This window comes from Schistocerca gregaria, chromosome 2 (assembly GCF_023897955.1).
Source record: "Schistocerca gregaria isolate iqSchGreg1 chromosome 2, iqSchGreg1.2, whole genome shotgun sequence".
Taxonomy (NCBI): domain Eukaryota; kingdom Metazoa; phylum Arthropoda; class Insecta; order Orthoptera; family Acrididae; genus Schistocerca; species Schistocerca gregaria.
Window position 1 is genome coordinate 929,654,091 of NC_064921.1, and position 13,225 is coordinate 929,667,315.

Genomic DNA, 13,225 nt, shown 5'->3' on the forward strand with positions numbered 1-13,225 from the left:
CATAATCACTGTTATGTCTCACTAACAAAGATTTTCCATGTACATTTGGGTTAAAAGGCTGGCATTCATCTTCTATGCCCTGCAATTGTACCAGTACAACTACATGTCCCCAGCAGTAGTATGCAACCTGTGATTTAGCCTCTATTGGGAAGGATCTTGGAAAATATCATATAATACTGTAATAGTAAGTGGTGTAGATATTAATTACACAAAGGATGACATCTAGCACATCATGAAATAGTTCACAAGTGAACAGCTGGATGTTCAGATCCAATGGGCACAATATGTTGGCAAATGACCACATTGTCATCATCAGGTGTGCTGACAAAAAGCATGCCTAGGGGCTAGCACTGGGCTTCTATCTTCTCCCCTACCTCCACTCCCTCCTACTTGCCATACTGTACGAGGTCCGTGACCAGGTATGGGTGTGTGCATCCAGCATGTCCTCCCCCTCCCCCTCCACCAAGTCATACTGTCCAAGTTTTGAATCCAGAGATGCTTATTGATGTCATCTCTGCTGTTGCTCTGCTTGTCCTTGAAGTCAGCTCAATATATTCTTCCTCTTCATAATCAACTCACTGCAGTTTCACAGGCTTTGCTAAGTATGTAGTCACTATCACAATTGATCAGCAGCTCCCTTACTTGAATCACAATAGATTCTTAGTTACATTATACTAGAAGTTATATGTCTCTGTCAGAACATTAATATGGCCATAATCCTTTCCATGTAATTCTGGTAATCTATGTTCCTCAGTAGTGATACTTGACAATATGTACCATTTGGCCTATATGAGTCATGCCATACTGGCAGAGATCCTGGATTTCTATAGTCCTTTACACTATCAAGCACAGCCAGTGTTTTAACTGTTGGGCAGAAGAGAGTTTTCGCTTTACATTTGTGAAGAATTTGTCTAATTTTCACAGACAATGTACCACAAAATGGAATAAATGCAATGGCCATATCCTCCTGAAGTTTCCGCCAGTTGTGGAGTCAGTGTAGGATGCCATTCTGTGTAACAGTTTCTCAGGAACACTGTCCTCGTATGTTTCAGTTATTGATTGAGACTCTCATTGTTGGAGGAAGTGTGAGCCCTATGTACCATGTTTTGAGCACACCACTCTGCTGCACCACATGATGGCAGCTATCCACATATAAGTATAGGACAGTGTCTGTCTTCTTATGGTATATGCTGTGGCCCCAATGTGCTATCCTCTCTTTCTTTTACCAGGAAATCCAGAAAGAGGAGGATCCATCCCATTCAATGTCCATGGTATAATTGATTTTCTGGTGTATAGAACTGAGAAATCTGAGGAAATCATTCAGCTTGTCTCTTCGATGTGGCCCTATGACAACGGTGCTGTTGACACACCAGAAGAGACAGGTTGTTTCCCACTGAGCTGATTCAAGGGCTTCCTCCTCGAAGAGTTCCCTATATATATTCGCACAATTTGTGAAAATGGGCTTCTCATGGTTACTCCTTCCATCTTCTCACTGTCACCACCATTGAAAAGAAAGTATGTCAACGTCAAGATATGCCTAATAAGGTTTATCATCTTGATGTCAAATTTATGGCCAGTAAAGTCCAAAGATACTTACAAAGGCACTCTGGTGAAAACAAGACAATGTAAAAGCTCACATGTCCCGGCGGAGGTTCGAGTCCTCCCTCGGGCATGGGTGTGTGTGTTTGTCTTCACGATAATTTAGATTAAGTAGTGTGTAAGCTTAGGGACTGATGACCTTATCAGTTAAGTCCCATAAGATTTCACACACATTTGAATGTTTTCAAAGCTCACAATGAAAATTTTTTTAAGCAGTCAACAAAGGTTGCAGACCTATGAATATGTGGACATTTTCTGGCATAAGGGCTAAGCATATCCTTCAGGTATCTGGTAAGTGACTAAGTCAGGGCACCATGTTGCTAACAATAGGGCATACAGTCACTCCATCATTGTGAAAATTTGGAAGGCCATAGTCTCTGTGGAACAAGTGCTCTCTCTCATAGCTTCTTAACAACTTCATCTGTCAAGCCAGAGTCTTTGAAAAGCACCATGGCCTTCCTCTCATCTATCTTGATAAGATTTGAATCAATCTTGCAATATGCACTGTCTTATGGCAGACCTCACATCTTCTCGATTTAATCCTGGTGACACAGGATCACAGCTGTGTTGCTTTTGTCATCTTGTAAAACCACAATATCTGGCTCTTCTCTTAGTGACTGTATGGCAGCCATCTCCCTGCTGGAGATGTCTGGTTTCGTAAGACTAGCTTGCATCAGTGCACAACAGGTTTTGCAGTATGCTTCTTCAGCTGCTTCAGTTAATAGTTGTATAGCTGCCTATTCCACTGTGCTGATGACATCAGTGGTAGGTGTGGATTTAGGAGTTGGTGTGAATTCTAGTCCTATCTAAAGAACTGAAGCCACATCCTCATCTGGTTTTTGGTCATGAGATTGATGATGATCTTGCAGGGAACATCAGAAAATATCTCTCTCATATACAATCAAATTTCAATGGTTGACATGAATTGGCCTTGGTTTGTGCAGAGAATGCTGTGACCCAAGTCAATCTATTCCCATGTCTAGAAACTGAACTGGTTGGCTAGATGTAGATGTAATTTCAGTAGTTCTTTCTTGGTTGAATCCAGGCACAAGTGAGTAAAGTGTACTCTCTCTTGTACCACGTCTAGGCTGACAAGTTTCTCAACTCTTATGGCTGCCATCAGGTCTATGTGATGCATTACCTTGGCAAATTTCGGCACCACACATCCTTTAGAGTTTCTCATACAGAATAAAATGACACTCAGCAAATGGCTCCTCTGATGGTGCAGCTTGTCAACTCATTTCATACTGTGATACATATCCTCTTTGTAGAGGTATGTGATGTAATTCTTCAGCTTCTCAAAGCATAATTCATGACTAAATAGTTCATGGGTGAATGGTTGGATGTTAGTCTCCAACAGACACAGTATTTCAACAAATGACCCCATGGCCATCAGCTGCTCTGATGAACTGAATGCTTAGGATCTGGCAGGGGGCCTATACCACCTCCCTCCTCCCTCCTACATGGTGTTCTGTGTGAGGTACATGTCCAGACATGGGCATGTGTCCAGATATATGTCTAGCACCAGCTCCTAGGCACTCAGTTCGCCAGCACACATGATGAAAGCAATGTGGTCATTTGTTGAAACACCATGTCTATTGGATACTGACATCTGGCTGTTCATGGATGAACTATTTCATCATGCATTATGGTGGGAGAAGCTGAAGAATAATATTAAGCACGGAGAATGCTCCTCAGTGTGAAGATCATCACTTCGAGTCGTATGATAAGTGCTGGATGCCACACTCTGTGAAACATGTTAATGGCGAGCTCAGTAGATCACTCACAAGAGAAGGACATTCACATGTGATATGCATCAGATACTCCAAGAATGGCACTGAATACTTCTGGTAAGAGACTGCCTGCACATCTAGCTGCTAGATGCATCTGGTCCAACAGAAATTGTATACATCCTACTTCAGGATTTTCCGATGTGTTCTCTAGGTAAATTCATATGAGAGACAGGGCTGCAGGATAAATTAGCTGAAACAGTTACTTTCACACTAAAACACTGCAACTTGAACAAAACCAAAACTATTATAGTAAATGTATTTAGTTTCTTCCATCACAACATCAGAATCCTTGTTAACAAAGAGAATGAACTTCTCATATCCATAGATGAAAACGAAAGGATAGATGAAGTTTCAGTAGACTTTTTTGTGCATTGCACATCACATGGAAATGACAGAAATTGAACAGCTTCATCCTGATGGATCCAAGGTAATCAACTGTGAAGTAGTAAGATAAAATGGGATGTGGTTATATATGCTCAAAAAGGAGTTAAGTTCCATGACCTTCAGATTAAAGAATGCTGTGTTGCAAAGCTTTTGGAATTCTGTGCCACAATGATGGATCAGGAAACACACAAGCTTGTAGTACTGACAGTTCATAGGCCACCATCACCTTCACAAGACAGAAACAGGTTATGTAAATTTAACTGTAGAGTCATCATTTATGAAGACTTCAGTATTGCTTTTCTGTCACATAGCACTTAGTGAGAACATCTAGAGTGGTTGAGGCCCAGTCTTTGATTATTTTCAAGAATGAAATTCCCTATGAAGAAGATTCATAAATATTGACAGTTTGTTTTTTGACCTAAAAATCTCCAGTGATTTAGCTTTAAAAACAGTAGTCAGTGGATTATCTGAGCTTGATGGTCAAATGTCAACAATAAAATGTACTAGTCAGTTAGGTGGTTAGCATAGAAGAACATTACCACAATGTGGAATCATAATCATGACTCAGTCATAGTAATTAAATGAAATTGGAGAGAAATTTATAACGCAAATATTGATGATGGAAAGTTTAATTCTTCCTTAAACAATTACTTACAGCACTTTGAATCTTGCTACCCCAAAAAATAATAATGGCAAAATTGAAAAGAAAGATGAATAAGCAATGACTACTTCCTGGGATTAAAGTATCTTGTGCTAAGGGGAGAGAGCTGTCTGAAACAGAGAGCAAGGTATAGTCAAGATCTGAAACTCAATTGCCACCAGTATTACAAAACCCTCCAGTCCTTAATCAAAAAAGCAGAATCATGTACACTCCCAGCATAAGACAAAAACTATTTGAAACAGTATTAAATAAGAAAAAAAATGAGACCCAAATGAAACAGAGCCCCTAGAAAAAAAGTACCATCAGGAATAGTGACACTTGCAAATCATTAGCTACCAAATTCAATGATTACTTCCTCACAGTGGCAACAAACACTGCATCCAATAACAAACAACAAAATGCATATGCATTAGGTGTTCTTGTACAGACACAGCATGAACCACCCACCTTTTCTAAAATACAGTGCCTAAGGAGGTTACTAAATTCAACAGGACTATAAAAAGTAATAATTCTTCTGGCTGTGACAATGTTTCCAGTAGAATATTAAAACCTTATGCTCACTTGGTAGGATTCCCTTAAGCTAACTTTGTGACTAACCCAGAACTTGAGGCACCCTTCCTGACAGACTTAAACATAAAACTGGTGATAAGAAAACTATCCCTTTATTTACAGATGTATTTCAATCTTTTCTGTACTTGAGAAAGTGACTTATGATAGAATACTGACTCATTTAATTGATCAGAACTTGTTAACTGTCTCTCAGTTTGGTTTTCATGAAAGATTCCCCACTTATCAACGTGAGACATCAGAACTCAGATGCTAGCAGAACTTAACACGAAAATTATACTTACATTCTTCTTACATGGATGGGGTCTAACCTTCATAATAGAAAGCAGAGAGTCTCTTTAACAGAATGTGTCGCAGGAATAAAATTAACCTCAGAATGGAGGCACATAACATGTAGAGTGCCACAAGGATTGGTACTGGGCCTATTCTTGTTTCTGTACCACATGAATGCTCTTCCACTGACTCTGAAACACAGCTCAAAAACTGTAATGTTTGTTAATGACACTAGCTTAATAATCAAGGGTCCAGAATCAGTCTTGGCAGACATAGCTCAGATGACTGCTGAACATGTGTAAAAATGATTCACAGTTTATAGTAACGAAGACATGTTAAACTGCAGACAGGCACAATTAAAAGACACTTACATAGAGCTTTTGGCCACAGCCTTCATCATCAAAAGAGGAACACACACCATTCATATGCACAAGCAAGCACACCTCATGGACACATGGCTGCCACCTCCAGAATTTCTGGCCCAAGATGCTGCAGGTGGCTGTCATGTGTGCATGAGGTGTGCTTGTTCATGTGTGTGAATGGTATGTATTTTCCTTTTGCTGATGAAGGCTGTGGCTGAGAGCTCTATGTAAGCGTCTTTTAATTATGCCTGTCTTCAACTTAAGGTGTCTCCTTTCCCACCTGGAGTTTCCACAGCTAATAGTTTTAGTCTTACTCTCACCAAGATGCATATTACACAATTCCAAGATGGAAATAATAACCTGTTAACATCAGAATAAGAGACTAATATCCATACACTAAATGAAACACATTTCCTAAAATTCCTTAGGATGCAGTTGGACAATGAGTCAAAATGGAAACTAATCAAGAAGTTCAGTTTGCTGTGTTTTGGCAAATTTTGTATATTTTCACACTCTGTTGTCTTATGGAATAAAGTTCTGGAATAGTGCACCTAAAATAAGGAAAGTGTTTATTCAGCAAAGCAAACAGTAAGAAGTAAAATAGATAACCATATATCTTGCAAAAGCCTTTGTAAGATTATTGGAATTCTTACACTCATTCCCTGACAGATTTACTCTTTAATGGTTTTTATTGCTAATAATAAGTGACAGCTGAACTGTGGTTTACACAGTCACAATACAAGATGCAAAAATAATTTTCATGTAGACTTCACTTCCTTGTCTATGGTTCATAGTGAAATTATGTGCTTTGATGGGAAGATATTGAAGAAACTCCCATCCAACATAAAGCAAGAAATTAAGAATCTTTGGCAATTCAAAAAAAATATCAAAACATATATCATCAGCCATTCTTTCTACAAATAATTGAGTATCTAGATTCAAATCTGAAAAATCTGTAGGAGTAATTTCACTACATAAAGGAAAACACTTGCGTTGATTTTATACTGTGAATAATGATTTTTATTGTACCGCACAAACACAATACATACATCGTTAACGTGGAAAACGAACACTGGCTGTTTCGTCCAAAGAACCTCACTCGCAAAGAGAATGTTTCAGTGTCCTGTCGACTATCGACTTGTCACTCCCACACAGCCTTCCCCCCCCCCCTACCCCAACCCCCTACCCCCCTCCCCGGAAGTGCGGAGCACCCAGTATGGTGGGGTACTTAAACTTCACCTCTTGGCCTGCCCGAGAGCGAATAGTGCAGGTGTGGGTGCTGCTTGATGATTCCGCTGCTGTCTGGCTCTGCGGAAGGTGTGGGTTCATTGAGAGTTGTGTCTGAAGTTGTCCGTGAGTTTGCAGTCGGTGTTGTCATTGTCCAAGCGGGTTTTACCCGCTCAATGGAAACCTTGGTCGACTTTCCCTGGAGGAGGATATCCATTGTGTGTGTGCCCCGTCCTAGCACTTGGTATGGTCCAGTGTATGCTGGCTGTAATGAATGACATACCAGGTCTGTGTGGAGCATGATGTGGGAACAAGTATCGAGGGACTTGTGTATGAACACTGGGTGCGTGCCATGCTGAGATGTCGAGGCTGCACGTACCATCTCTGCCTGCTTCCTCATTTGTTGCAACAGGTGGGGTAGTTGTGTCTCATCTGGGAGAGGAACTGGTGCAATGAATTCTGGTGGAACGCAGAGTGGTTCCCCATATACCAACTCTGCAGAGGAACTACTGATGTCTGTTTTTAATGTGGTCCATAACCCCAGCAAAACCAATGGCAACGCTTGTGTCCATGAGTCCTCATGCCACATCAGGGCAGCCTTTAAGATCCGGTGCCACCTTTCCACCAAACTGTTGCTGGCCGGGTGGTAGCTAGTTGTCTGGTATCGTTGGAAGCTGCAGAGTTTCAACAGTTGTTGGAACAGTGTCGACTCAAATTGGCGCCCTTGGTCAGATGTAATGAAAAATGGGCAACCAAAACAGGCTACCCAAGTTTCCAAGAATGCCCATCCAGGAGTCTCTGCAGAAATGTCCCTCATCGGTGTAGCCTCTGCCCACCGTGTGCAACGATCCACTGCCATAAACAAGTACCTGTAACCTTCTGAAGGGGGAGGGGTCCAACCAAGTCAATGTGTACATGCCCAAAACGTGCTGTTGGGGTTGTGAATTGTCCTACTGGAGTGTGAACATGGCATCTCACTTTGGTACGTTGACACTGATAGCAGCTGCGTGCCCACTCCCCTGTATCTTTTTTGATTGAAGGTCACACAAAACAGTCTGTAACTAACTTCACTGAGGCATTGGTTCCTGGGTGTGCCAGGTTGTTAATGCCATCGAATACCTTTCGTCAGAACTGGGGGGTGATGTGTGGGTGTGGTCTAACTGTGTAGATGTTGCACCATTCCTTAACTGGACTGCAGGGCGTGTCCACAAGTTGTAAACATAGGCCAGTGGACGGATCCACCAACAAGGACTGCAGCTGTGCATCTGAAGCTTGCGTCCTTGCCAATTCAGAATAATCCAACATTGGACTTATCTCATTAATGAGCGAGAAATAGTCTGCCACAGTGTTGTCGGCACCATGGGTGTGATGCACGTAGGTCAAAAACTGGCATATAAACTCGGTATGGCAGGCCTGGAGGGGGGAACTTGAATTGCTGATTTTGTAGAAAGCTGCCATGAGAGGTTTTTTGGTTAGTGTATATGGTGAATTGCCTGCCCTCAACCAAAGGCCAGAAGTGCCAGACACTTTCATACATTGCGAGGAGTTCCCTCTCGTATGCATTCCAATGAGTTTGACTCATTTTGTGGGAAAAAACTTAGTGGCTGCCAATGACCCTTCACTCTCTGGTGCAGTGTTGCACCTATTGCAACTTGGCTTGCGTCCACTACTAGGGCTAGCTTTTCTCCTGGTGCAGGATGTGCAAGCCCCACTGCGTTGTGAAGGCTGTTTTGCAGTACCTTGAAAGCAGAGTCCCTCTCGGGTGTCCATGGGAATGGGTACTTGCCAATTTTGTTGTGTACGGCCAAGGCATTGTTCAGTGGCGTCTGGATTGCTGCTGTCCTGGGGAGGTGGCGATGATAGAAATTTATCATTCCTTGGAATTGTCAGAGATCATGGTAGTTTTGAGGCTGTGGTATGGTACGCAACAACTCCAGCTTCTCTAGCAGTGGGAAAATGCCCTTGGCTTACACTTTATAACCTAGGAAGGTCACCACGGGTTTCCCAAACATGCACTTGTCCTTGTTAAGTGTTATTCCATGAGCACTAAGCCTGCTTTGCACTTCGTTTACTTGTTTCTGATGGTCATAAACATTCCCCAAAAACGCCATAATATAGTCTAAATAGGCGAAATAATATGGTAGCTCTCTTAGTCTGCTGTCTAGAAACCATTGCCATGTTGGGGCAGCATTTTTCAGCCCAAGTAACATCACCAAAAATTCAAACAGCCCAAATGGGGTTGTCACTGCAGTCTTTGATATGTCTTGCTCTCCCATTGGTATCTGATTATAAGCCTTGCGGCAATCTAAGACACTGAATATGGTGAATGGGTGGAATCCTGCATATGTGGCACAGGATATCTGTCCAGAACAATTCAGGCATTCAAAGCTCGATAAAGCTCGATAATCACCACACGGGCACCATGACCCATTCTTTTTACATGTGAGGTGCAGAGGAGAGGACCACGGACTGTTGGATGGCTTTATAGTTCCTTCTTGTAGCATCTCGTTGAAAATGGTCTTGGTTTCCCACAAGTGATCAGGTGCAAGCCTGCAAACGCATGAGGAGACTGGTGGACCTGGAGTTGTACGGATGTGGTGCACCATCTCATGCTTTGCCCTGTTCTTTTCTCGTTCCATGTTGTGGCTTGGGTGCTGGCTTTACAGTTGAAACAGCAGGAGCCTTTTGTTGTGCTGTCAACTGTTTTGATGTCATTTGAGCCATCTGCAGGTCAGATTCCTTCATCGTTATAGTGTCCTCCCAGGTGGGTGCGCTGAGGTTATCTACCCTTGGGCATGCATGAGAGGTCAGATGTCCTTCTATTCCCGGGATAACCCATCCATTGGCAGAATGGACTGAGTTGTGACTTGCATAAATCCAAGGACAATGCATGTTTTGCCAGGAAATCAGCACCTAGTATAGGTTGGTCGATTTCGGCCATAACGAAGGTCCAGTTGCATTTTTCAGGTAGCCCAATGTCCACTGCCATTGTTTGGATGACTGAATCATTGACTGAATCATTGACTGCTTTCAAAGTGGTCTCTTCAGCACGTTTGTCTGAAGGGAAGAAATTTACAGGCAGAGTGCTGACATCTGAGCCGGTGTCAACCAAAAACATCCATCCTGTAGATCAATCAGGAACGACAAGTCATTGTGAAGTTGCGTACCTTACAGCTGTGGAAGAAGTCGATCCGCATAACGTAGGCTCGTGCTGAAATGGAGGTGTTCTTCTCCGATGCGTCTGTGAGTTTAGGCACAGTTGCTTCTTGTCATGGTCGGCTGCACCTAAAGCAGGCCATGGGATGCATTTGGGTGCGAGCATGGCGCCTTACACTTTGTAGCTTGCACGCCGAAACACTGGTGGAACCAGCAATAACCGGTGCCGTTGTTTGCGTGACGCGGCTGGCGCGTCAGCTGGCGACGACGTGTGTGTGTGTCAGCCACCGCAACATTGCATGGCCCTAGCCACTGCAGCTGGGCAGTCAGCTGATTGATGGCAGCATGGAGAGATCGGAGATCTTCGGTCACATCCGGCACTCATCGTGTGATTGTAGCAGCACAAGCTGGAGGCGCCACCTCAATCGGCTCCGGCCGTGCTCGGCTGGTGTCGTTGGTCAAGGTGGTTGTGGCGTTGGCCACTGTGGAGCGCGAGTTGAACATGGAGTGTGGTATATCAGCCACTTGCAGCAACTCATTTAATGGCCGGCCCTCGTAAGCAATTAAGGTTAAGCACAACTGCGGAGGTAACTGCTGTTGCCAGATGTGCACAAGTAATGTGTCTGAGAACACAGAAGGGTCCACCATAGCACATAAATGGCAGTAAAAGTATGAAGGTGACCTGTCACCATTTTTCTCGTGGCACAGGAGCTGTGTTATCTGCTGGTGCACAGGTTTTGTGTAACGCGAAATTAACACTGTCTTGAGGGTAGCATAGGCTTGTTGTGGTGGGTGTTGCATAATTATATCCGATATCACTGATGACGCACATTGGTCCAGGTTGCATATCACTAGCGTTAACTGTTCAAAATCATCGACTATTTGTTGCTGTGCGAAAATGTTCTCCATAATAGTGAAACAAATTTCAGGACGTTCGGGAATGACACGGGTGGTCCACGATAACCAGTGCACGGAAAGTGTGAAACTCATGGGAGTGGCACTGATGTGGGTGATGAAAACATGAGCACATTTGGTCTGATATCGGAGTGTCCTGCGGGCTGATTGTGGGAGGCAATGTCCTGTGGCGCCGGCACGGGATCCACTGGCACACACAGAGCAGTTGGAAACATAATGTCATGGACGAAGTTGGTATGAGATGTAAGAATCCATGGCACTGTGAACTGAGGGGTTTGCTGCATCATGTTGAGCTCCTTCTTGATATTCTGGATGACACCGTCGATGTTGAGGAACAGGTTCTGTGCAGACGACATGTTGACACAAAATGTCGCGGAAATTATTTAAAGAAACTTGTCTACTGTCACACCGCTTAGTTACAGGGTCACCACTTATGTAGGAGTAATTTCACTACATAAAGGAAAACGATTGCATGGATCTTATACTGTGTATAATCACTTTTATTGTACCGCACAAACACAATACATACATCATTAATGTGGGAAACGAACACTGGCTGTTTCCTCCAAAGAAGCTCACTCGCAAAGAGAATGTTTCAGTGTCCTGTCAACTATCGACTTGTCACTCCCACAAATCTCTGTTAGCTGTGAGGCAAGTAGCAGTGTTCATTGTAAAACTACATAATAAAACTCAGTATTTACAGATTAGGATCATATTCTTTTGAAATATAGCATTGCAGTCAAGTTAATATTAAGCTATTAATAACAGATTTAGTTTCTCTATAGTTTAACAGAGAAGGCAGCAGGTTTTTCCAAAGTAGCAGCTTTCTTTCTAATTTACTGAAATAAGCAGTGTAGACAATGTTGATTTTTAATACAGTATACTTATTAAGTTTCTATAGTTTCCTTGTGTTTTGTTCCACATCCCTGGAATTTCTCCTTGTAGATGGGATCAATGGAACACAATGAATGAATGAACAAATCCTGGACACTGTACCACTTGATGCATATGGCAGCCTTTGGTTCCAGCTTGATTGAGTGCTAGCATATTTCAGTGTTGATCTACAAACTACTGCCTTGTGGAAAATTGGATAGGTCAGACAGGGAGTGTTGTGTTATTGGAACATTTGCCTAGTTTCCTGTTCTTATCAGATGGCCTGATATGATATCCACAGCTAGTAATAAAATGGGGGCAAGATTCAGTCCTTACCTCAGGTATCAATACAAGACCATTGACATTTGTCCTGCCCGAGTGGTTTATCATGAGGTATTATGGTTGCCCACAGGGTCAGTGGTGTTTCTGTGTCAGACTTTGAGGTCAGTTTGTTAGTGGTCTTTCATGTGCTACTGTTGACATCCATCCATGCCATTTCCAAGAGTCACGGAAGAGTCTATCAGCCTTTTCCAAGTGAAGCACCACTAGTTCTCTCAATGTGTCTACTTTCCTCTTCTACAAGTTTCTGGTTCATTTGTCCCACAATGCAGCTAGTTTGTGTGGCTTTACTTGGTGGACAGTGCGGTAAATGGCAGTATGATGTAACTGTTGTGGCATTTGAGCAATTACAAGCGACATTAAACCAGTTGTTCTTTCCTTTTCTAAAACTTATCCAGTTTCCTCACTTGGAAATGCATTTATCCCTTATTCAGGAAATGGATTGTGCCAATACCACATGTGATATTCACAACACTTTACACAATTCATAAACTCCACCTTGCATAGGGTGATAAAATGGTGAACCTTGACATGGTACCTGAGTCTGACCAAGTGCAGATTGTGATGGTCCAGAAGCTTGGAACGAACATTTTGGAAATGGAATGAGTTGTCAGGTGTTTGACGGGTGCTGTGGCGAGTGCCTTTAACAAGTGGCAAAACCACATCCAGATGTTGTGGGATTGGGCGGTCACTCCTCATTACACATGTTGGTTGCCATAGGATGAGCAGACTGGTAAAACAGGACGGCAGTGAACTGCGAAAGTAACAACAGAATTTAATTCCGGGCAGAGTACAAGTGTGTATGAACAAACAGAGCACCAAATACTCATAATGATGGGCCTCCACAGCCAGTGATTCATCTTTGTGTCAATCTTAACACCATGGCATTGGCGACTATGACTCAGGTGGGCATGTGAGCATTGGCACTGGACATTGGCACAGTGGAAGTGTGTTGCATGGTCTGATGAATCCCAATACCTTCTTCATCATGCTAATAGGAGGGTGCGAATCCATCATCTTCCAGGAGAATAGATCTTTAACATCTTTACTGCAAGATGGAGACAAGCTGGAGGTGG

The 13,225-nt window shown here is 42.8% G+C and overlaps 1 protein-coding gene across 1 annotated transcript; it reads right to left on the reverse strand.

Annotated features, from left to right (window-relative positions):
- Positions 1 to 10,403: 10,403 nt before the first annotated feature.
- On the reverse strand, positions 10,404 to 10,931 carry LOC126336060 (uncharacterized). The gene has a single exon (XM_049999539.1). It carries the CDS (start codon positions 10,929 to 10,931, stop codon positions 10,404 to 10,406), a length of 528 nt encoding a protein of 175 aa, XP_049855496.1.
- Between the last annotated feature and the right edge of the window lie 2,294 nt (positions 10,932 to 13,225).